Source organism: Miscanthus floridulus, chromosome 5 (assembly GCF_019320115.1).
Source record: "Miscanthus floridulus cultivar M001 chromosome 5, ASM1932011v1, whole genome shotgun sequence".
Classification (NCBI taxonomy): domain Eukaryota; kingdom Viridiplantae; phylum Streptophyta; class Magnoliopsida; order Poales; family Poaceae; genus Miscanthus; species Miscanthus floridulus.
The window spans coordinates 129,844,622-129,868,293 of record NC_089584.1 but is presented as its reverse complement, the minus strand read 5'-3'; the positions used below and the strand labels follow the sequence as shown (position 1 = coordinate 129,868,293).

The following is a 23,672-nucleotide window of genomic DNA, read 5'->3' as shown; positions in this document are numbered from 1 at the left end:
CGTATTGGCAAACCTTTGGACCAGAAACTCAGAAAGGCCCACAAAGCAGGTCCAGAAGTCCAGTATCAGAGTCGGCTTCTTTGCACCACGGGCGGCCCAAACTTCATTACTGGAATGGGTTGGAATTGGAACACAGACACCACCTTTTTCCCTTGCTAAATAAAAAAAGACACCGCCTTTTCCCAATCTTCTTCCCCTTTCCCTGACCCGACCGTCAGCTAGGCCGATCACAGACACCGCCTTCTTCCGCCTCCGTTCCGCAAAAACGAGATAAAAAAAAAAAAAAACTCGGCGCGTGCCCTGCCTCTCCCTCCTCGTCGCCACCCACGTCCTAGCATATTGTGGTCTGCTGTGGATTGGAGATCTGCCTGGACTTGGGCTGAGTTCCCCTTCCGTTGGTAAGAAACCTTAGCCCGCTTCGATGCATGTCTCTAAGATTGCGTTTCTGTTCTGCGAAATCTTTCTTTTGCTGGGATGGATGCAGCACATCGACCACTGCATCGGTACATCTTCCACTTTGTTGCCGATTTGTTTGGTTTCCATTCCATAAATTTCCGGGGTTCAACTGAACCCCCAGGCCCCGCGCATCGAGGACGTGCTTAGGGTTTCGGTACTCTCCTAGATTGTGACGTCAGCGACTTTTACGATTTGGAGCCTCGATCTTCAGGTTGTGATTGTTATTTGTCAATTAGAGCTGAGCATGCGTAATTGGCATTACGCTATGGCGGTGCATCGACCCCTAGAGCGGTGTCATTATGGTTGTTTCCTTGTCTTATATAGCATTAGTACTGTTTCCTTATGTAAAGCCCCTCCGTTTCATATACTTGAGAGGTACTGGGTAGCAATAGCATACTGTCATCAGTGCAATTGCATTTGACTTTAATTAACACTGGAACTTCTAAGCTCCGTTTATGATGTAAATGAGTGAATCCATGTTCTGCTGCATTAGATTTATTGAGTATTATGTTTACGTAAGTATTATGTTCACCCTTTTTGTTACTCCATTTACATGTTCCCAGGACATTCATTGAGGCGGCATGCCTAAGATAAAAACAAGCCGTGTCAAGTATCCTGAAGGATGGGAGCTTATTGAACCAACAATCCGTGAGTTGGATGCCAAAATGAGAGAAGGTATGCACAGATGGTTATTCACTTGAGGCACTCACTACTGATGTCAATTGTTATTTGCTAGCACAGGGTTGTTACTAATGCTATGTCCTCATGCAGCTGAAAATGATCCACATGATGGGAAGAGAAAGTGTGAAGCTCTCTGGCCTATTTTCCGTATTTCTCATCAAAGGAGCCGCTACATATATGATCTTTACTACAGAAGGAAGGAGATATCACAGGAGCTTTATGAGTTTTGCCTGGACCAGGGTTATGCAGACCGTAACCTGATTGCAAAGTGGAAAAAGGCAAGTATCCTTCGTTCCATATTTGTTGTACATGGTCTACTGCTCAGTTTGTTTGATTTTTTTCTCCACAACATCCTGTTCTTTTTGGGGTGAGGGTGGGAGGGAGGGAGGCATATTAATATTCCATATATTCTGCTATAAGTGGGTAGATTTGTTTAGTGGAAATATTGTGTAGACATTGTATGTGCAAATTGCGTTATAGATATCTTACTCTATGACACTTCGTTTTTCTAAAGTTGTGAGATTTATATAGCTTACATGGTAGATTTCAGTAGCTACTGATGCATAGTATAGCTTTTCTGTGCACCAGAATGAGCCACTAACCGAAACCTGGAACCATTACTGTCCACCCAGTCCAGTCCATTGGTTTTTGTTTATGTTCTGAATAGGAGATTTCTAATGTTACCAGTAGCTGGATCTGGTCTATTTAGTTGACTGAAAATGAATTTATCAGCCATCCAATATGTTCTTTTGGTTCCCCTTAATTTGAATAGTGGTGTCTTGAAATGTTCAACTGAAGATAAATAATCCCACGGGTCCCAACTCCCAAATACTTTGCTTTGACAAAAATCCAGTAAAACTTTTGAAACACCACCAGCTTTCAAAAATTAGTTGGGAACATCAAAATCATGTATAAATTTGTATGAGAATCTCCTGCATGATCTCATACATTTGTTAGATATTATAGATACTCATAGAAAAATAGTTGTCAAATTTGCACCTTGAAGATCATGAAAAGCCACTTCAAAAGTTTTATGTTGCATCTCAACCTTGTTAATGAGTGATCTGGCCTTTCTCATGTGTTCAAGATGAATTTATATGCTAAGTGCATTTGGAGCGAATTATATGTGATTGAGGCAAATATTGTATTGTTAACTTGGTAGACTACAAGAAATTACAACAGATCCATTTTGTCACTTGAAGATTCTATGTTAAAAAAAGGTTGGGGGTAGTCCCTTGATGCTTCTTTGTTCTGTTTCAATGTTTTGCTTTGATTTGGTTATGTTCCTCAAGTTTGTGCCTGCGCAATGCCTGCTGTGAAATATATTTTCATCTGTGCTTAATCTGGTATCCTGATTTCTTACTGCTACATTTCGCCCTCTTGCAGCCAGGTTACGAGCGCCTTTGCTGCCTTCGGTGCATACAGACACGTGACCACAACTTTGCAACGACTTGCGTCTGCCGGGTCCCCAAGCATCTGAGGGAGGAGCAGGTGATAGAATGTGTCCACTGCGGCTGCAGGGGTTGTGCCAGCGGTGACTAATCTTGTCATCATGTTGTTGGGCTCACGAACTCATCATCTCAACCTAACCACATGAGATGTCCCGTGAGCATGGATCGGCTGCGGTGATTAGCATGAATGTATTGTGGTAACTAGTGGGGAAGACTAAATTTCCTGACGTTTGGATGTTTCCAACTGTTATGTACTATATGACGATTTCTCGCGCCACAAATGCTGATTTCAAATTAGTAGCGCTTTTGCATTTTACATGAGTCTGTTAATTGGCTTCTTTTTATCATCAATTGCCCAGGCAGCCAGGCTAGTACATTGCCCGAATAACTCCCAGCCCCGGTTTTTGTTTGTCCGTATGGCTTCCTGCAGGGTCTTCCATGCGCGTGCATGCAACGTGTCTGTTTTACTGCTGGAGACGTTTTTCTATGTTCGACGAGCTGACCTTCATTTGAATAACCCGATCGAAGTCTTTTGGAAGCCGCGATGTTTACCGAAGTACTGACGCGGTAATCTCTAGTCAAGAACTATCGGTAATCTCTAGTCTAGAACTAGAAGTAAGCGAGGCACTGACTGGCAGGCAGAGGCAGTCAAACAAAAGATTCCAACCGGAGTTGGATGGGCAACCAGCCGCTCATGTGCCGTCCGACTCGCAGATCATTCCCCTGCCACGGCCGTCCCATCCCAGTAGCCTGGGGCGTTGGCTTCGGCTGGCCTCGCGTCGCGTTGCGCAAACACGGCGAGCTGTACCATGCGTGCCCGTCCGTCCAAGCAGAGCCCACGGTGGAGGAGCAGAGCGGGCGGATCTCACGCTGGCGTACAGCCCGTAAGATGCCTACTGGACCCGCGTCGAGTAGGTGAGGCATCGCGCTTGGAAACCGACGGCGCAGCGCGACGTACCGTCCGCGGGGGGCGTCTTCCGTCTCAGTCAGTCGGTTGCCGATGGTCCTCGTGCGTGCGACCGGCGTGCATGTGTCAACCCGGGGCGAGTGTAACTACCGCGCGTCGGTGGCCTGTTGCGTCGCGTGCTCCTCCCTGGAAACCGAGCGGTTCCTTTTTTTTTCAATGCAAATGGGCAGACAGGGGCGCTGCCGCCGCACGAGGCCGCGCCGTGCCGGCGTCCCCTGGGGACTAGTTCAGTTGCTTCACTAGTGTAGTGTGTGGCCTGGCCCTGCGTGCGCGCGGCAAACAGTGCGGTAGCGGGCTAGCGCACGCCGGCCGCGCGCGGGGCAGATGGCGGACTCCACGGCCATGACCGTCGACTTCCTCCGCGCGCGGCTGCTCTCAGAGCGGTCCGTGTCCCGCGCCGCCAAGGAGCGCGCGGACGAGCTCGCCAAGAGGGTACGTGTCGTACTGGGGAGCCGTCTCGCTCTCGCCACGCCGTCGCTCGTGCGAGGACCGCCTCTGACGTCGATGGCATTGATTGTGTTGTGTGCGTCGCTTTCAGGTCGCGGAGCTGGAGGAGCAGGTCCGGGCGGTGACGGCGCAGAGGCGGCAGGCGGAGCGGGCGGCCGCCGAGGTGCTCGCCGTCCTGGAGTCCCAGGGCTTTGGCGGCCACCTCTCGGACGTGGCGGACGACTCCGGCGACTCTGGCCACGACAGCGGCGAGGAGGACGACGGCAAGAGGCGCGGTGACACGGCCGGCACCACCGGGGAGGAGGGAGAGGAGGAGGAGCCATCGGCAGCCAAGGGCGAGGCGGAGGACGCGCTGTCCGGGACGGCCCAGCCCGGCGGGCTTTCGTGGAAAGGCCGCAGCGTGAGCCCGCGCAAGGCCAGGCAGCTCAAGCAGAAGCACAGGCGGAGCTACTTCTACTTGCTCTCCTCCTCCGATCCCTCGCCCAAGTACCGAGTGGGGCAGTCGTGCCGCAAGAACAAGAGGCGGGTGCAGCTGAGGTGCGGCCTTACACCGGAGTCGATGTTCAAATTCCACACGTCAGTGTCCATCCTTGCTGTGTCTTCTTACAACGTTCGTTTCTGTGTTCAGCAATGTCAGCAGGTCGGTGGCAACGCAAGATGACGGCGGGGGCGGGGGGAGTCAGAAATGTCGGCAAGACGGGTCGGATATTACGGACGATGGTGGCCAAGCTGACATGGACGGCGAGGTGGGTGGCGATGAGCGGAGTTCAGGGACCGGTGGTGGTGGCGGCCAGTACGTGATCAGGTACGAAGAGGATGGGGAGATGGAGAGGGTGCTGGAGAGGCAGGCCAAGCTGATAGGGCAGTACGAGGAAGAGGAGAAAGCTCAGAGGGAGTGGGAGAAGCAGTACAACGAGAACAGGAATGCAAACAAGGTAAGCAACTGAAAATTTAATTTTGTACTGGCGAATTATGATATTCTTTTGCTCTTGGTTGCTACTACAGTACTGTATATGTGCATCGTTATAAAACGTGCACATTGTGTGAAGGCACTGATTCTTTCATTTCTGAATAATACTGCAGAGTCTAGTATCATGAGTGTAACCTCTTGGGCAATTGTTTATAATTGGGCATTTGATTAGGTAAAAAGCTTACAGTCTTGTTCACTTTACCCATGTACTTTTGTTTTACAAATTTCAGGGTGGCGTCGAGCTAAAGAATAAGTCATATCAGAAAGATGCAGCCGCTAAATCAAATGTGACAAAACTCCCCATCACCAACAACCCGTCTGCTGAACGTCTGCCGAACGGTTCCCTTTCAGAATCGCTCCAAAACGGTGCCCAGCTGCGTGAAGCAAACGAAGAGCCCGATCATGGTTGTGCGCAGACGTTTTCCATTTCAGCACAAGAAAGCTCCAACAGCAGCACTGTCACAAGGCAAGATCAAGACCGCGGAGGCCAAATATCTGACGGCGATTCAGGCTACAGTACCAATGCTCGGTCTCCTAAGCACGACGCCGTCATCAGAGCACCATCAGATGGGAGCCCATCGAGTGACACCCTCAACAGCAAGGTCACCGACTGGAGCTCGTCACAGTTCCATGACTGCACAGACAGCCAGCTTGACACACAGTCGTCGTATCCACCGCCGTCATGCAGCATTGCACACATAGAGAGTGTCCTGCAGGCGCTTCAACGCGCCAGGATATCCCTGAGCGCCAGGCTGAGCAAGCCAGTTCCTCCCAGCCAGATGACCCTGGCGCTCCCGGCGCCCGGAGATGAGCACAGAGAGTACGACGACCTACTGGCCAACGATGACGACGAAGACTCGTATGGTGAAAAGCTCAGCGGTTCAAGTCCAGCACTTCAGGAGATGCTGGCGCTCCCGGCACCAGAGGATTACCATGAAAGGGACAGGGAGGATTCGCTGCTGGACGACGCTGCCACTTCCCATGTAGAGAAATCAAGCAGCTCGAGCCCTCCTCGTGAGGAGATGCTGGCGCTCCCCGCGCCAGGAGACGATTACCGCAAGGAGATCGAGGATTACATGAAGATCCCCGTCGGCACTCCCGGTCTATTCCGGTTGCCCATAGACTCGTTTCCAGCGGATGAGAAGATGTTCTCAGGTACTGCCTGTGGTTCAGGGTTTAGTCTGGGAGCAGCGGCTCGCCATGCCACGAGGATTTTGAGCAACCCTGCTGCTTCTTGTGGTGCCGCGACCGCGACATCAGTTCCATCGGTTCCCGGTGATGCTTCTGGATTCCCATCAAGGCAGGGAATTGATCTTCAGGCCTCTCCACTTCTCTCGGTGCCTGCTTCTGGTAGGTGTATCAGCATGCCAACACCAGATTTTGCAGTTGGGACTGGAGGAATTCCAGGACTTCAGGATCTGAACAGGGGGATGCCTCTTCCAGATGCAGATCTGTTCATCCAGTGTGGTATCGATTGCACCATCTCTAATAAGTGGATGTTGTAAGTTTTTAAGTACGCCATACGTCTTATGTTGATTTCTTTGCCTGTAGTTTGCTATAGCAGTATATAGCATAGAAGCAGGAGTATGTTGAGCAGTAGTTAAGCAGCTATAGCTTTTGTTTACAGACAGGACAGCCCCGTGAGTGTGACTGTGGTACTGGTGGTATGTCTGCAAAGGTTGTGGAAAGGCAATTTAAGATCAGCAATGATAAATCTGCCCCCAGTGACTAGTTTCAACACCTTTGGCCGAATTGGTCTCCAGTTTTGCTGCACTCCAGTGTCGCTCATGATGCGAGTACGCTGCTTGCGTCCTGGAGCAGCCTCACTAACCTTTTTGTCCAGCCCATACACACATGATGATGTTGGGAGCGGCAAGCGTGCTGCCCTGCCGCCACCAAGGCCAGCCACCCCCAGCCGTCATCATCGCGACCACCGCCCTGCCTCAAAGTCATCATCCGCTTGTCACGCACAATTCCGATCCGTGCGTGGCGCGTGCGGGCGCCGGCCAGCGTGCCGCTCGCCAGCTTCCATGCCCGTTTGACTGCTTGCGCTCCGCTGGCATTCGCAAGAGGACGCACGCTAGAGTCAGGATTTTAGGCTGGGGGACTGTAGCCACAGCGGTCCGCCCTGCCGTGCGACGCGTGCGTTTGGCTTTGGCATCAAGGTGGATCGTGCTTGGAGGATTACCCATTCACCCGTGTGTGCCCGGCCATCCCGCGCGAATGCTCGTGTCAGCCTTGTCATCGGCGTAGTCCACCAATTCGGTACAGCCTGTTGCTTCCGGTGGGTTCCGGCCAGTCGGCCACGGCCAGGCCAACGCTTCGACCTCTCAGATAAAGCGGGACGTCCTGGAGTACATACACTTCAAGCTCTGTGGCAGCGGCGCCATCATTGACATGCGATGCGAGTACGTGACCCACAGGCCCACAGCACAAGCGTCCTGCTGGGTGCTGGCTAAGGCTAATCCAACCTATACGTTGATATCGATGAAGGGGCCCATGTAAATGAAACAGCAAAAATACCTACCCCTCAGTTTTTTTTATACGGAGCAAGATGAAGCCATGCCAAACCCTAATGTTTTTTTTAACCAGCTAGCTTAGTTCATTACCCCCCTTAAATTAATTATATGGTATTTTGTCAAAAAAACCATATGGTATTGCCATTTAGTTTATTTTTGCAAACCTTGAATCGATGACCCAAAACTAATACAAAACACGTGGAACTTGCATCCCTTGACACGTCACAGGCTCAAAGGTGACAATGATAATTTACGAAGCCGACCTTAAACATCCACTTATTAGAGATGCAAATTCAGCACGGCAATATGAATTCCCCGTAGACTGCACTTTACGAAAGTGCGGTTCTGGAATGACTATTGACTACAAACCAACTGGATAAATTCCAGTGTACCTAAGTTAACACAAAACCAGAAGTAGTTCAGGTGTAGCTCAGATTTTTTTTAAAAAAAAAACTGGGCCTGTACAACAAATTGATATCCCTAAAACCAGCTAAATAACAGGACCGTCAGCGATGGTATACAACAGTCTCCAAGTATCTGAAAATTAGATACATCAGGATCAGGACATGCTAACTAACCTAAGGAGTAATATAGGATATACACCAGCTTGTCAAAGAAACGGTCAGTCATGATTCATGAAAGCTTGAGATGTTCATACTTCTCCATAGCTACAAACTACCCAAAATTGTGTTATAGGCCAACACACTTCACCCACCTGAACGGGCGTCCGATCTTGAAAGGAAGTTCGTAGTCTTTGATGAAAGCCGATTCTCTCTTCGCGGCCTCTGCTTCTGACCATACATACAACCCCCGCTCTTGACGACCACCAGGGACTGTGTTGTCAAGTATCAGAGCAACCAGAAATGCAATGACCATGTTGAGTGAAAGTATCGTGTTGAGGACATAGTTCACCTGAAACGCAAGCAGATAACGAAATTGCAGTGAAATGCTTGGATATAACCAAGGCTGTCAAAATTACATGATGACAGGACGTTACATGCTCTATGTAGGATTGTAACTCTTTTCTTACAAAAAAAGTAAGGTATAATAGTGTCCTAGGTCCTCTATTAGGTTGGATTGAAAGTACAAGTCAATAATTTAGGCATTCAAATCTCAAGGAATAATCATAAAAATCAAGATGATGTTATATTTTTTTTAGCACAACATTGTCAGGGGTTGAAACTAAAAGGAAAAGGCAAAGTAAACTGAAGAATGTCGTTGAAACCACTTGACCAAAGGAGCATGAAGATCCATGAAAATGGACAGTAATAAAATTCACCATCCTTCAAGCTTAAACAACCACATATGTACTCTAGTACATCAAGCATCAGATTTCTTACCTACTACAACTGTCATACTTGACTATTTTCAGTTGAAGCGCATAGCTTGAACTGCCAAGTGTATAATTCCTTCAATTGTGTCTTCATATGCTATCGTTTCTTTTCATCGTCCAGTTTTTAATTTGAACAATAGAAAATCCCAAAACTATTCCATTTGTGCAGCAATAAAGCCCCCAAAATTCAATTCTTTACGAGCTACACTACTATTTATAGCGTTCAATTGGGTTGTTTATAGCTGAACATTATGTAGTCAGACCCCTCCAACAATCTATGTATTATCTATGATACTTCATTCAACACTCTGGAGACCCAATTTCACTTGCCCTTATCAGAGCAGGCCTTCCAAGAATTCCAAAGTCTCCAAGACTTAATTCAAGATCTGCAGGTCGATCAGAATTCAAAGGACTCCTGGGAATACATTTGGGGAAGCATGAACTACTCCTCATCAAAGTGCTACAACTTTCCTTACAAGAATATACAGCCCCCATTCCCTTTTCTCTGGATTTGGAACTCCAAATGCTGTAACAAACTTAGTCTTTTCGTGGCTCCTCTTGATGGATAGACTGAACACAAGGAACATTCTGAGAAGGAAAAAGCACAAGCTTCAGGGAAACAACTACAATTGTGTTGTCTGCAGCAACAACATTGAAGAAACTGCATTCCATTTGTTCTTTAGCTACCCTTTTAGCCAAGCCTGCTGGCAACACCTTGGTATAAATGGGGACTTCACAATGGATTTCTTCCAGATGATGCAGCAAGCCTAGGTCCAACATAACAACCCCTTTTTTATAGAGACCTTCATCAACGCCACTTGGCAGATTTGGAAGCAGAGAAACAACTTTATATTTGACAGAGGCCGGCCGTCCTTTGATTCTTGGAAAAGCTCCTTCTATGAAGAAGTTAGACTACAGACCCATAGATTCAGTTCTGTTAAGCGCTCTGTCTTCCTTTCTTGTACAGCTGCTCTAGTTTAGCTCTGCTGCCCTCCTCAGGCATGCTTCCCTTTTTGTTTCTTCTTGTATAGAGTTGTTAGTGTTCTTTTTGTTTAATAAAATGTTTACAGTGGGGGCCTCCCCTGCTGTATTTTCCTCTAAAAAAATGATACTTCATTCTTATCGATGCCAGCGGTTTGCCTTCCTAGTGACGAGTTGTGCAGTTGAAGGCAAGCCGGCCACAAAGGCTGGCTGGTGGCAGGGGAAATTAGCAGTTAGCACCAGAAAGGGGATGGGGAAGAGAGAGACACTGGGGGTGGTGACAGGGCCCACATGGCAGTGGCGCAACTGCACGTGCAGTTACTGCACGGGAAACAATAGGGTGGAAGCCTGTGGCAGGCAAACAAATCAGAGGCTCCTAGGTTACAGTTTTTTATTTGCCTGGATTTTAGGCAATAATACCCACCTTTTAAACTATATTATGCACAAATAAAAAGCAGAATGGGATAAAGGATTCTGATGAAAAAAAAGATTGGAAGTTTGAGTACATACCCCGCCAGATCCAGTGTGAACAGGTCCATGAGATGCAACAATGTATGCTTGAAAGTAAGTTGGCACTGATGAGTTTACGCTAGGATGTACACCGTACTGCTGGAAGTATGAAGGAACTGATAGGGACAAGAATAAAGCCAGCCCAACTATAATACTGTTCCTGGAGCTTCCAGTAGCACTGTAACGAAGATTGGACAAGCCAAGAGCACAGAGCATAGCCCACATGAAGCAAAGGAGAGCAGCAACCATAACATCAGGAATAGAAGCAATGAAGGCACCGACTTTTCCTACAAAGGGGTCATAATAACAGTGATAATAAGCAAGAAGTATGTCTGTTATGCTTTGATTATCTTTGCTCACAGCATGAGAAACTTTTCACCGAAATGAAAATGTAAAATAAGTTTCTTACCAATAATAGAAAGCAGTACAAGTAAAATAGCACCAAATCCAACTGCTCTTCGGCTACCCATTTTAGTCACAGCAATTGTGTGTACATTCTCTGTTATTGTTGCAGAACCAACTCCTGTACCCCAAAGACCAGCCAAGACTGTAGATACACCCTCAACACCAATACCTCTGCTAACAACTCCAGACGTTGGCGGCCGGGTAGCCACAAACAAAGATGATGCATGGTAGGAACCGACCTTAAGTAGAAAAGGCACAAACATATTGTTAGGAGAGACAAACTTGAATCATAAGTATACTGGAGTCAGACGGTTGCTTCTGGATTTTTAATATAATACTCCCTCCGTTCCTTAATATAAACCGTATAGATTTCTAAAGAAAATTCCAAAATATAGGTACGTATCAGCTCCCACGCCGATTAGTTTGGAAACCTTCCCACCATACATAGCACATGTCCCAACCAATCCTTTAGATTTAGGAAACAATCTGATTGAGAGAGAGAAGATGGCCTGATTTTTCTTTTTTTCCTCGGTCTCACATCCTTTCCCAAGCCGTACGTTAATATTGGTGCTAAAAACTATATGGCTTATATTAAGGAACGGAGGGAGTAATAAAAAGAAGACACTGACTTTACTAAGCTAGCTAATTTCCAGGAACCATTAGCAGAGCAAAATAAGTGCTCGAGAAGAAAGCCTATGTCAAGTTGATCATTATCGAGGAGTTTACAGATGTAGGTAATGTGCTACTGGGGCAGATCTAATCCAAATAATGCATTGCAGATTTATTATGAAAGGTAAAGACACCATGGAAAGGATTGTAGTTAGAACCAAACTTCAGAGGAATCATCAACTTACTGAATCAACAGAAGCAATAACTGATACAACACACATCACAAGGCCCATTTTCCAGCTAAAAACTGGAGTTCCCCATTGCAATGGATAGGGAAATCTGAACCAGGGTGAAGATCTTAAGGCATGCGAGGTGTCTACACGGCAAGATTTCATCCTCAATACATGCTTCCGACAAAAGGCTGATATATTGTTTGAGGCAGGAATATTTGCATCACAACCTTTGTAGCTATAAACTCCAGTTGCTGTGAGAACAAAAGCAACAGCCCATGTGATTCCTAATCCAAGAGGAACCTAAAGAGGCAGCATCAGTAGTCCAGAAATTAGCCTCCCATACCAACCAACATGCAGCACAGATCCACACATTCAATCAACATCATAACTTCATAAGCGAAAATCTTACCGCATAAATAAGAAACACTCTGTGCCCAAATAACTTTATTTTCCGGAGGTACTGCCACAAGTTAAATAGATAAATGATCAGAAAAAGGACAAAAAAAATGATATTCGCATTATATCACATTGTGTCTAAAAAGTGATTTCCTGCGTACTCACAAGTGCAAAAATAACCACCATCAACAACTGCAAAATTCCCATCTCTATACATGTCCCTATTTTTGTGAAACCATAACTGAAAAATGAAAGCCCAACAGCTGCAATTGTTGGTGAGACAACAACTGGATTTATCAACCTGAAATAAGCAGATGAAGACAACACACAAATAAGGTATATATCACCTGAGTATAACTACTTGTCACTATAATATGGTGAATTGTACAACAAAAAGACGAGGTGCATGAGTAATTGTATTCATCAGTTACAGAAACATGAAAGGATGTTTATGGCTGGGAAATAAACAGTTTACACTTAGAAACCAACACAAAGTGGCCAACCCATTTAAGTCATAAACATTAAACAATATGTCTCTGCATTGTTCATACTGTATGGTCATGTGATAGATGGTTCCAAGCCCATGCAAAAGTTGTTATATACTTCAAATATTTGGCATTCAGAAATCAGAACAAAACTTCAGATCAAATCTTATATTTCCTACGAGTGTATGCCACCAAAACTATTATTTTTATTCATTCACTAATAAGGCCAATCATGTTTTTGCATTAAATAATCATTTGCACACCTAGAGGGACAAGAAAACGGGTTTATATTTTATCAAAAGAAAAGGAGGTAAACCTAAGAAATAGTGACATGAGGCCTGTATATCCCAAGACCACTTGGAATGCACCTCCAATTATTATAGCTCCCTGCAGGTGCTTCATTATGTGTTTAAAATTCTGCAATGAAATGCAAGTTGTTAAGCTCAGTCAGGACTGCTCATAGAGAACAGAAAACAAGCAAGCCTTGCATGACTGCAACATTTGCCATGTTCTAGGCATGCAACAACATAAGGCACATGAAATTTATGCATACATACATTATCATTGAGCCCAAAGAATTCTGGGGAGTTGATGATCGCGAGCGCAGGAGCCAGGTATACAAAGGATGGACCCTGCACAAGTGGCAGTCTCGTTCCAACAAACATGTGCAGCAATGTAGTCATCCCGGTGACGAGCAACACTGTGGACACCACTGCCGCCATGTCATCCTGACCCAAACAGGACCAAATACAACCTCTTCAGTAACAAACCAAATAAATCAGTGATAGTGCACAAGATACAACAAATTCGATTCCAGACTCACAGCCGAGCCGCCCATAGCAGGAACCATCACGAGAGGGATCAGGATGATTGAACCAACCATGGAAATGTAATGCTGGAATCCGTATACCACCAGAGGAACTGCAGCGTAGCTTAAAACCGATCAAATTAATGCACCGCACATCATTACCCCATACCACACATCACCCGTGCACATTTCTCTTCCTCCGTCGGGCACTTACGCATTCCAGGAGTGTCACGGAGCTCGTACTTCACATGAGCCTGCCGCTCCGGCGCCTCTTCCTCCTCCTGTAGCCGCGGAAGCGGAGGCGCGGCCGCCTGCCCGTTCGGCCTTCCGCCTTCGGAGTCCCTCCTCCTCGTCCTCGCCTGAGGAGGCGGCGCCGGGGGATGCTGCCGCTCGCCATTTCCCGCGGCGGCAGGAGGGGCAGGGAGGGTGGAGCTGGGCCGGGCCGGCGGGCCCGACTCTAGATCGGAAGGGCGCTCAGCGGGTCGAGGGAGGGGGACCTGACCGGAGTTGGGGGCGGAAGCCGAAGGCAGTGACTCGCCGGAGACGCGGGACTGGAAGCCCGTGCGCTTAGCCCAGGAGAGGGGCTGCGCCTGTGGCTGCGGGGGCGGCGCCGGGGGCCAGGGCCCGGGACGCCCGCGGCGAGGCTGCGGCAGAGCGCCAGAGGTCGACGACATCGCGGGGGCGGGGCACCGCCGCCGGCGAGCGGCGGCGCTTGGGGAATGGTGCTGGGGAGCGGGGAGTGGCGGTGGTGAGGGTTTTAGGGGAAGTGTGGGTGTGGAGGGGCGGGCGGAGGCAGTGAGCTGGACTCCTCCTGGACGCGTACAAATCCGTGCGTGCGGAGGCTGATGCGGAGATTCTGCGGACGCGGAGCGAGCGGGGGCCGCGGCGTCAGAGGACGTTGCGGGCTTCGTGCGGCGTGCGTTTGAAATCGGATAGGGTCAGGTCAGGTGTGACCGGTGTGGTTTTCCGGGTCAGGCGCGGGTCAAGTGACGAGTGGTGCGTGCGAGGTCGTACTCGGTCGCTGTTTGGCACTTGGCTGCCCTTGTTGCTTCGCCACTAGGCACTGGCACGACGCACAAGGGCATGTTTGGATGAAGCCCGGGGCTAAAATGTCTCGCCTGTAACCTTGCCTCTAACCTGCTTGGAATGTATTTGGTTGGAACCCTGAGATATTTACCTGGGAAGCACTTGTCTTTCACCGGGCGATAGAAATCGGTCGCCTGGCTTCTCCTCTGCTCAAGGCTCAAGGCTCGAGGATCAAGAAAGATGTGACGGACTCAATATTTATTTAAACACAGGTACTTGCTGAAACGATGCCTGCTCTTCTATTCACACAGGCAAGATATCAGGACTTCAACCAAACAAAGTTATGAAATCAGAGTATGCCTGACCAGACAATTTTGCCAACCGGAACAGGCAGATCACAGGCAACTGAAATGCCCAGGCAACTTGCCCAGGGTACAAACCAAACATGCCCAAGGTTCATGGGTGGGTCCGGCATCACCTCCACGCACTTTACGTGGTTATGATGATAAAAAATACCCCCTCAAACTTTTTTTTTTTGACAACAAGTCCCTAATGAACTTGAGTTCTCAATAATCTTCCAGTGATGAAGTCTTTTTTGTCGCTCTTTGTAAAGCAAAACCTTTGGGGATAGAGGGAAGTAGGTTGATTGCTGTTAGGCCCGATTCGCCGAGCAGGCCTATAAACGTCTGGATGCACACACCAGACAGATGCCTAATTATAGCATTAGCGTATTTATATTGATTATTGTCCTTATTTGTTCCGTATCATCAACGATACGAATTAGCTTTAGTAGTTTAGCACATATTTTACTGGTTTTGAATTTTATTTTCAAATATGAGCACATTTTTTTGTACATGTAGGTCGACTTTACCATATTTCAAGTGCCATTGTGTGGTTTTTTTATTGCAAAGTGTCATTGTGTTAGTGTTATGGCCAAAGGCGGGGCCAAGGATTTGAACATAGGAGGCTATTTAAGCCAACACCAATCATACATGATAAAATACATATACGACAATAGCATAGATAATATCTAGATAAAAGCTTATTTTATGATGTACATAAAAGCTAAAAAAAAATAAATATTACAAAGAAAAAGAAAACAAACTCCACTCGATTAATATAATTCTTAGACAAAAAATATCACAATAATAATCTTCTTACACCTAAAAAGTACCGACAGGTTTCGTTCACGCTACCTTCGTGCGCGCGCCTCCGAACTCCAGATAGAAGAATACCAATACGACTCGCAGACTCGTTGTTCAATCAATTACGTACATAAATTGCCTGCCCGTCCAGCCGTCTACACTCGTGTGACGTGTCGCAACGCTGCTGTACAACTTGCGCGCACCACGTGGCCGGTCAGCGGCAACCCATCGGGCACGCCGGAACGCCGAGCGCTCAGCCTCCCGTGCCCATCGCCAACGTCTACGACAGCACGTCGACCCTGTCGGGCGAGACGGTGACCGGTTGACACGTGCTCAATGTCGCGGACTACATACTACTCCCAAACCAAGGAACTTGACGCCACCGGCTGGCGCGTCTAGTCAACCACGTTCACCGTCGGAGGGTAGTAGGCCTGGTGCATCAAGCTCGCCTACGCCGGCACCTCGGCGACCTCCTCGACGGCGGGGTTGGGGCGGACGTGACGCTCGAGTTGGACGGGTAGGCGTTTGCCACGCACAGGAGCGTGCTCGCTTCACACGGTCGTATTTCGGTGATCCAGGCGGAGCTCTTCGGTGGCCGGTGGGCCAGACAAGGAGGATGTGGCAGCAACGAGCCGCGTGAGGATCCATGACATTGAGCCGAGCGTTTTAAAGGCCCTGCTCCACTTCATCTATACCGACTCGTTGCCTGAGATCGACGCCAGCGACAAGACGATGATGACTCGGCGTTTGCTTTGTGGCTGCACAGAGGTATGAAATGAAGCCTATTAAAAATCAGGGACAGGATTGTTCAACGCAAAAAAAAAAAAGAGGAAAGATTTGGTGCTGGAGTCTCCTACATGAGTGAGGTCTGGGAAAGAAAAAAAAACCAAGGTAAGCCTTCCCCACAAAATCTACAGAGAGAGTGCTTCGAACCCACAACTTGGTGAGACAACTCTCACCACTACACTAAGTCTGCCCTTCATGAAAGGGTTGTTCAACACCATTAAAGAAATTAACAACGTTCACTCTGTGCACAAAATCTACACGTGATATCGAGTAGTATACGAATGCTTCCGAATATAATGGAAACTGTTCTAATTAATTATCTCTTTGTGTCTATTAAAAAAATTAGGTTGGCCAATTCCTCAAAAGAAAAAAGAGGCCAAAGTGAATCGAAATTCCTTACAAAAGTCATCGAAAACCGGATCACGCGTCCGCGTCTGATATGATTATTATTAAATTTGTGGACATAAGTGTCAAAAAAATACATGTTTCCAGTTCAACGCACGTGGTATTTATCTAGTATAAACAAAAGATATGAGAAAGAAAATCCTAAATAATATAGATGCGATTAAAACACTAATTGGCTTACCTTGTTAATTGAATTATTAACTAGCTAATTGATGAGGGAGCATTGTGGGGGCATCAGCATGTTGGCGGTGCCCGGCGCCTAGGCCCCCTCAGCCCCTCCCTCCCTCTGGTCATGGCCATCACATAGGCCCTGTTTGCTTCGCTGAAAAAATAAGCCAAAACATTGTTCCGGCTGATTTGTTGTGAGAGAAAAATATTGTTATGGCTGAAAAAACAAGCTGAAAAGAGCAGATTATAAGAGAAGCGAACAAGGCCATAAAAGTGCTAAGGCAATTGCTGTGATTTTGTTGATGCTAAGATCTAATGACTCAGTCTCTTTAGAGATGCTCATATATTCATAACAATGAACAAGGTGTTGAACCTAGTGTTTTGTACATGTCCCAGATATTATTAGTAATACGCATTGAACAATCTATAAATTTACAAAGGTAAGCATAATTGCTAATTGAGTGTTACGGTACATATTATGTTAGCATGCTAATATGCTGATTAAGTTCGCATAATTCAAGGCGCTTATTAAGAAACCTTCATATATAGTCTTACGAGAAAAGATCTCTCGTATTTACATGTCAAGGTATGAGCCAATCACAAGATGGAGCCAATCAATGAATCACAAGATAACCAATGAAATCCTCAGACAAGGTGATACAAGAATTTTTACCGAGGTTCACTTGCTTACCGGCAAGCTAGTCCTCGTTGTGGCGATTCACTCACTTAGAGGTTCACGCGCTAATTGGCATCACACGTCAAACCCGCAATCGGGTGCCGCACAACCAACACAAGATGAGAATCACACAAGCCACGAGCAATCCACTACAGTACCTTTTGGCTCTCCGCTGGGGAAAGGTCAAGAACCCCTCACAATCACCACGATCGGAGCCAGAGACAATCACCAACCTCCACTCGACGATCCTCGCTGCACCAAGCCGTCTAGGTGACAATAACCACCAAAAGTAACAAACGAACCCCGCAGCGAAACACGAACACCAAGTGCCTCTAGATGCAATCACTCAAGCAATGCACTTAGATTCACTCCCAATCTCACAAAGATGATGAATCAATGATGGAGATGAGTGGAAGGGCTTTGGCTATGCTCACAAAGTTGCTATGTCAATGCAAATGGCTAAGAGAGTGAGCTTGAGCTGGCCATGGGGCTTAAATAGAGAGCCCCTACGAATAGAGCCGTTGGGCTTCTCATTGCACACTACTCGGGGCGACCAGACGCGCTGGTCATGCTAACCGGACGCACAGCCCCAGCGTCTGGTCATTGCCAGCCATCCACGTGTCCCCCGCATTCAACATCCACCGTGAGATCCCAACGGTCAACTCAAACGTTGGCGCGATTAAGTTGCAACCGGACGTGCCGTCCCGAAGACCAGACGCGCCGGTGGCAAGTTAGCTCAGCGTTCACCTACGCCAACCAACCATCGATCGGACGCGCAGGTGCCCGCGGTGACCCATCGTCAGGTCAGTTCCAGTAAGCATCCAGAGGCAAAAAATCACGATCGGACACATTAGATCGCTCGTGACCGAATGCGTCGGTGAGTTAGATCAATTCTACCTCGCTCTATTGCTTGTGTCAGCGTACGTCAGTGCCTGACCAAACACACCTCAGTCGTGTCTGGTCACAATCACTATTCAGTGGTCGGACACAACTAGAGAGCGTCCAACACCGCGTACTACTGACCGGACGTAGGCCTCCAAGTCCGGTCACCACCTAGGCAGCGTCCGGTCATGTCGAGAAGCCTCCTTCACTTCACAAACTTCTCCACCTTTGCGCAAATGTGCTAACCACCAAGTGTTTCACCTTGTGCACGTGTGTTAGCATATTTTCATAAACATTTTTAAGGGTGTTAGCACTCCACTAGATCTAAATGCATATGCAATGAGTTAGAGCATCTAGTGGTACTTTGATAACCGTATTTCGATACGAGTTTCACCCCTCTTAATAATACGGCTATCGATCTTAAATGTGATCACACTTGCTAAGTGTCTCGATCACCAAACCAAAAAAGATCCTATCAAAAATCACCTTTGCCTTGAGCATTTTGTTTTTCTCTTTCTTCATTTCCATGTCCAAGCACTTGATCATCACCATGGTCACACCATCATCATGATCTTCACCATTGCTCCACCACTTAGAATAGTGCAACCTATCTGATGATCACTTTGATAAACTAGGTTAGCACTTAGGGTTTCATCAATTCACCAAAAGCAAACTAGAGCCTTCAGTACCCCTGTTGGGTCCTAGATGTCGCCCCACGTTCGAGAGCAAAGACGCGTCCGATATTTCGTTCAGGTGAAATGATGGAAAACATGAATAGAGGGGCGACAGCGGAAGTGACTATGCCTTATCGCAATATCACCCATTGTCCACAGTCGATCCGGCCTTTTTACTTAGGCAAAAGGAGCGGTGGCACCGCCGAGCGGCGCAAGGCCCATTCGCTATGACGAAAGGAGAGGTTTGGTCCGGGTGAGCATGTCTAGCCAGGGGCATGGAATGAGCTATTCGCCTTGACAAAGGGGCGGCTTGGCCCAATCAAGTGCGACCGATCGTCGAAATGGTTTGAACTATTCGCATAGGCGAATAGTTGTATGTAATCCATCTAACCGATTTTGCATGTTATGCCTTAGACGAAGTCCGCCGCCCTCGTCGAGCTGACAGCCTCTACCCGATGGGGACCGCCTGGTTGGTCGAGAGGAGACATGAGGCAGGTCCGGTTGTCTCTAGCAGACCGGTGGTACCTAGGATCAGTGGGGACTTCGATTGGCGAGCAGGCCCCGAGCATCAAGGAATATTCTTCGAATATGTAGTAGGTGAAGGGGCATTTTTGTCCCGCAAAAAGCCTATGGGCATGTATAAATAGCCCCCCATGAGGGGAGTGTAAAAAAGAAGAACACGAGTTGAATGAAATCCATCATCTTGTTCCTCTTGTGTTTATCTTTTTGTCTTATCCCGTCTCAAGAGTTCGCTTGTGCGGTAACCTGGTGTTCGAAGGTTTGGGCCTCGAACAACATTAGCACCCACCGTGGTTGTTGCTCGAGCTTATCATGCCACCAAAGAACAAAGTGCCGAAACTACCGGCGGACAAGGCGAAAGCATCCAAGGCGACAGCTTTGCAGCAGCCGAGGCAGCTGCGCGAGATGGCACGACAGTGACGGAACCACTAGCCCCATAGGTGGTAATAGACAACACGACACCTCCTCTCGAGCGGGAGAAAACGCATGAAGGAGTGGTTCAAGAAGTCTAGGTCGATCAAGATAGAAACGAAGTACTAGAAAGAAGACGAAGATGGTGAAATAACCAAGCAAGCAAGAGATCTAAAGAAGTTAGACTAGTATCAGCAAGATATCATTAGGCTGCAGCATGAAAAGGAGCAGCTGTTGAGGCAGGCCGCTGTGTGAAACAGAGCAGAGCAAACACAACGAGCAATTAGGCAAGCGGAGATCGAGAGAAAAAGGCTAGCGTAGGAAATCCAGGATATGCACAGAGCAGTAGCTGGCGATGGTGCCGGTCGAGGCAGAAACATAATACCAGACCCTATCCTATTAGACGAAGACGAAGAAGCATTCGAGGCCACCTCACCTTTGTCGAAGGAGCTTGAGTTGCACCCATGGCCCCTGGGCTACAAGCCACGCATCCTAGTTTTCAATGAAAAGGCAAACCTAAGAAAATTCATGACAGGCTATGAAACAGTCGTCGCCTTAGCTAGAGGAGACGCGCAGACTGTGGCTAAACCGCCTGATCTAATGCCCTCTACAGAGTACTTGTCTTCCATTAGACCCTAAGTACCCAAGAGAGTGCACTAAACCACGCTGTTCCATCGAGCACACCCAAAGGGAGAACTCAAAAATCCATATTTTTATCAGGATCATAAATAAGAGGATAAAGCTTATAACATTCTTAGCTATTTCTTTACATCACTTTAGTACAACATCAGAATGATAAACAAGATAATTATGACAGTGGAATAAAACACGTGATCAGAGTTTCAGCGGAAATTAAGTTTACTTGTAAGCTATTGAACGTTAAGCATGACACATAATTATATACATGTGAGGATAACAAATCATAAGCTTTTCTTTCCAAAACTTTATTCATGAAGGTTGTAATTAAAACTCTATCTCCGCAATGTAAGAAAACCCTCGCTGAGTCCACCAGGAGGTTTCCACACATAAGGTCAGCTCTACCAGCATCTACCTGTCACCTACAACAGGGGGAATAAAACCCTGAGTACTCGATTGTATTTAGCAAGACTTACCCGACAGAAGGAAAATAAAATCATGAGTACTCGATTGTACTCAGCAAAGCTATCTGGCTTGTGGGTTATTGCATCTGCAGGAAGCATTACTAAACCTGCATCCTTATATTCAATTTTATTAGCAGTTATCATTAGTTCATTAACTAACCATTCTATGTAAGCACCTATGCTACTTCCAAGCAGGTGGTAAGCAATCAGAACCATTTTACCAGCTTTCATATTTCTATTCTTACTATGGTGCTAGACCATAGCCATGTCATACCATCTCATAGAAACAGCGATTCATGAATCAATGTATCCTAGCTGGGTACCACGAAACACACGCACCGCTTGTACCCTAGGCACAAACGGAATCAACTCGTCCGGCTCCTATCAAGGAGTCTAGGTCCCCGTCCAAACTTGGACTCCAAACCCCCAACACCTAAGACCTAGTCTCAGTATGGTGCTTAGACCTCCACCTAATACCTACCCCTAAAAGTCGGTCCGGAAAGAGCCAGAACCCATGATAAGGGAGTAACAAGTCTTCCCGCTCCCATAAGCAAGTATGTGCTCAGGATAATAAGTCTGTGACCTGACTACCATCCATAGCAACGGACGGTCCTCAATCGGCACAGGCGGAACGAGTACAACCAGAGCCTCGCTCGATTGCCCAACACAATCCAATTTCAAATCCAAAGTACAGTTCCGTCCAGTCCCCAATTATTATCTATTCATATTCGGTGTGATGATAATAGTAACAATAATATATTTTCCTATCTCTCGTGAGTGACAGGTAATCACTCGACTTCTACCGGAATCCTATAGCATAGCAATCTACACGATCCTATCATTCTAGTAAGACTCATAGGATAAGGATATATATATATGCAAGTGGTTTTCATTCAACTTCTTAAAACTTAATGCACAAGCATAAAATAAAGTGCAGAATAATAGGGGTTATGCATGAGGGCTTGCCTGGGTAAGATATAACCAAAATTTAGCATTCCATCATGGTGACACAATCATCAGGCACTGTCTTTTCCGCTACTTCGGTTGACTCCATGCTCATCATGTTTCCTATTATGACATACGTGGTTGCAACGCAGAGACGTAAATAATTAATGGCAACTGCAACTCTTATCACACGATTAGACCTCTCAAGCTAACGAGCTTGCTCTAATGACTAACGTACTAGGCCATGTATCCACGTTGTCGAACAAGGCACTATTTTCCCACAAGTGTTTTAATTATAAAATCCATAGGTGTTTCTTTATTTCATTTTATTAATTTAATATATATTCGAACTAGGGCTCAATAGCTATTCCAGCAAACTAATTATTATGGAGCTACAAAAATTACAGTGAGCACCTAATAATATTAGGAATTTACTATGAATTTTTTAGAGCCAACACTATCACCAATTTATTACAAAATTCCTACAAGTATATATCCTAACAATATTAAGCATCTCAAATTAAATAGCGAGCTCTTAAAAATATATGGAACTAGGTGAACAAGATATACTAGCTGATAGATCATGATTTTAGAATCCTAACAAAATTAGTTTCATAATTTTTGGGTCAACTACACAAATTTATATTGAATCTACAAGTTTACCTTAGAAACAAAATTAGAAAATGCTTAGAAAAAGGAAAAGGCTGGCGGCAACTAATTCAGCCCAGCAGTTCCTCGGCCCACCGTGGAACGTGGCCGCGCGCCAGCAGGTCGGCCCAATTGGCCCACTACGCGAGCGCATCTACGCATCTGCGCATCGCACCGAGCAAAAGGGACCCGTTCTAACCAAGCTAAGGGACCGACCACCATATACGGTTTGGACGGCGATGATGGTAGCGGTGGGATATTGGGAGATGCCCTAGGATACGCTGCAATGACAGGCGGCGGTTCACGGTGATGGCGTGGCTGTTTCAGTGAGCGAGGAGCACCAGTGTCATACAACTAGAGCAGCCGATGCGTTGATGAGGATGGAGAGGCCGTGTGTGGCGCTGGCCACGTGCAAGCGGCAAAGGTGGCAACATACCGAAGTGGGCATGGTTGCGTCAGCTCACTTATGGTGGGATCTTCAGTGGAGCTAGGGCGAGCACCGACACCAGGGGGTTAAGACGAGTCTAAAGCCGACTTGAATTGAACAGAGACCAAGCTTATAGAATTACCCCAAAATGTGCCATACTACGGCAGCAAGATGACCGACGGTCACAAAAATCCGAGCTTGTCCTTGCCGGGCATGGTAGGGCCTTGATAGGGGTTGCCTGGCTAGTTGACTCCCTATGCTATGTACTAATGTGAGGAATCAGACTGTGAAGCCCTGAGCTAAGCGAATCGATGGGCAGAGAGCGTGGTGCTCTTGTCATGGTCATGTCGTGGAAAGGCACACGAGTGAGCACGAGCAGATTAAGACGGATGGCTCTGATTGATAGCTACAATACGAGCACATGCGCACAGGTGATGAGACAGGGGAGGGCTTGGCGCGACGTGCTTGAATTAGAGCGGCCAGACCCGAGCAGGGCTCACCGGCGTCGCCTAGTGGGGCAAGGCGAGGCAGGGAGGCGTCACATCGCCATTGTGACCGGGGTCATCGGCCAAGCATGACGAGCAGTGGAACACGCTCGGGGGTTCGACG

The 23,672-nt window shown here is 47.2% G+C and overlaps 3 protein-coding genes across 6 annotated transcripts; 2 read left to right on the top strand and 1 right to left on the bottom strand.

Moving 5' to 3' along the window:
- Positions 1-182: 182 nt before the first annotated feature.
- Positions 183-2,904, top strand: LOC136450767 (protein BUD31 homolog 1). 2 transcript variants are annotated; one of them, XM_066451365.1, is made up of 4 exons: positions 183-398; positions 1,020-1,131; positions 1,228-1,419; positions 2,528-2,904. In XM_066451365.1, exons 2-4 carry the CDS (start codon positions 1,038-1,040, stop codon positions 2,677-2,679), a joined length of 438 nt encoding a protein of 145 aa, XP_066307462.1. In that variant the 5' UTR covers positions 183-398; positions 1,020-1,037; the 3' UTR covers positions 2,680-2,904. The 2 variants fall into 2 exon arrangements, with proteins under 2 accessions (XP_066307462.1, XP_066307461.1); XM_066451364.1 differs by having other exon boundaries at positions 184-398; positions 1,228-1,415; positions 2,524-2,904.
- Positions 2,905-3,626: 722 nt separating this feature from the next.
- On the top strand, positions 3,627-6,734 carry LOC136450766 (uncharacterized). Of its 2 annotated transcripts, none has more exons than XM_066451363.1 (4): positions 3,627-3,987; positions 4,094-4,539; positions 4,631-4,937; positions 5,389-6,734. In XM_066451363.1, the coding sequence occupies exons 1-4, from the start codon at positions 3,880-3,882 to the stop codon at positions 6,475-6,477; spliced, it is 1,950 nt and encodes a 649-aa protein (XP_066307460.1). In that variant the 5' UTR covers positions 3,627-3,879; the 3' UTR covers positions 6,478-6,734. The 2 variants fall into 2 exon arrangements, with proteins under 2 accessions (XP_066307460.1, XP_066307459.1); XM_066451362.1 differs by having other exon boundaries at positions 3,631-3,987; positions 5,203-6,731.
- Positions 6,735-7,733: 999 nt separating this feature from the next.
- LOC136450765 (nucleobase-ascorbate transporter 12-like) lies at positions 7,734-14,032 on the bottom strand. 2 transcript variants are annotated; one of them, XM_066451361.1, is made up of 12 exons: positions 13,466-14,032; positions 13,267-13,364; positions 13,001-13,171; positions 12,760-12,860; positions 12,124-12,259; positions 11,972-12,022; positions 11,790-11,862; positions 11,575-11,705; positions 10,725-10,959; positions 10,316-10,602; positions 8,207-8,403; positions 7,734-8,028 (listed from the first exon to the last, which is right to left on the bottom strand). In XM_066451361.1, the coding sequence occupies exons 1-12, from the start codon at positions 13,923-13,925 to the stop codon at positions 7,998-8,000; spliced, it is 1,971 nt and encodes a 656-aa protein (XP_066307458.1). In that variant the 5' UTR covers positions 13,926-14,032; the 3' UTR covers positions 7,734-7,997. The 2 variants fall into 2 exon arrangements, with proteins under 2 accessions (XP_066307458.1, XP_066307456.1); XM_066451359.1 differs by having other exon boundaries at positions 7,735-8,028; positions 11,575-11,862.
- Positions 14,033-23,672: the final 9,640 nt, after the last annotated feature.

Excerpts from the sequence above, each read along its gene's own strand:
- LOC136450766 (XM_066451362.1), top strand. The coding sequence starts at position 3,880 with ATGGCGGACTCCACGGCCATGACCGTCGACTTCCTCCGCGCGCGGCTG. Across the intron at positions 3,988-4,093 it reads CGGACGAGCTCGCCAAGAGG|GTCGCGGAGCTGGAGGAGCA; the intron begins GTACGTGTCGTA and ends CGTCGCTTTCAG. Across the intron at positions 4,540-4,630 it reads AAGAGGCGGGTGCAGCTGAG|CAATGTCAGCAGGTCGGTGG; the intron begins GTGCGGCCTTAC and ends TTCTGTGTTCAG.
- LOC136450767 (XM_066451365.1), top strand. The coding sequence starts at position 1,038 with ATGCCTAAGATAAAAACAAGCCGTGTCAAGTATCCTGAAGGATGGGAG. Across the intron at positions 1,132-1,227 it reads GGATGCCAAAATGAGAGAAG|CTGAAAATGATCCACATGAT; the intron begins GTATGCACAGAT and ends GTCCTCATGCAG. Across the intron at positions 1,420-2,527 it reads TGCAAAGTGGAAAAAGGCAA|GTTACGAGCGCCTTTGCTGC; the intron begins GTATCCTTCGTT and ends TCTTGCAGCCAG.
- LOC136450765 (XM_066451359.1), bottom strand. The coding sequence starts at position 13,925 with ATGTCGTCGACCTCTGGCGCTCTGCCGCAGCCTCGCCGCGGGCGTCCC. Across the intron at positions 13,172-13,266 it reads CTGCTATGGGCGGCTCGGCT|GATGACATGGCGGCAGTGGT; the intron begins GTGAGTCTGGAA and ends TGTTTGGGTCAG. Across the intron at positions 10,960-11,574 it reads TTATTGCTTCTGTTGATTCA|GTCGGTTCCTACCATGCATC; the intron begins GTAAGTTGATGA and ends TTTCTACTTAAG.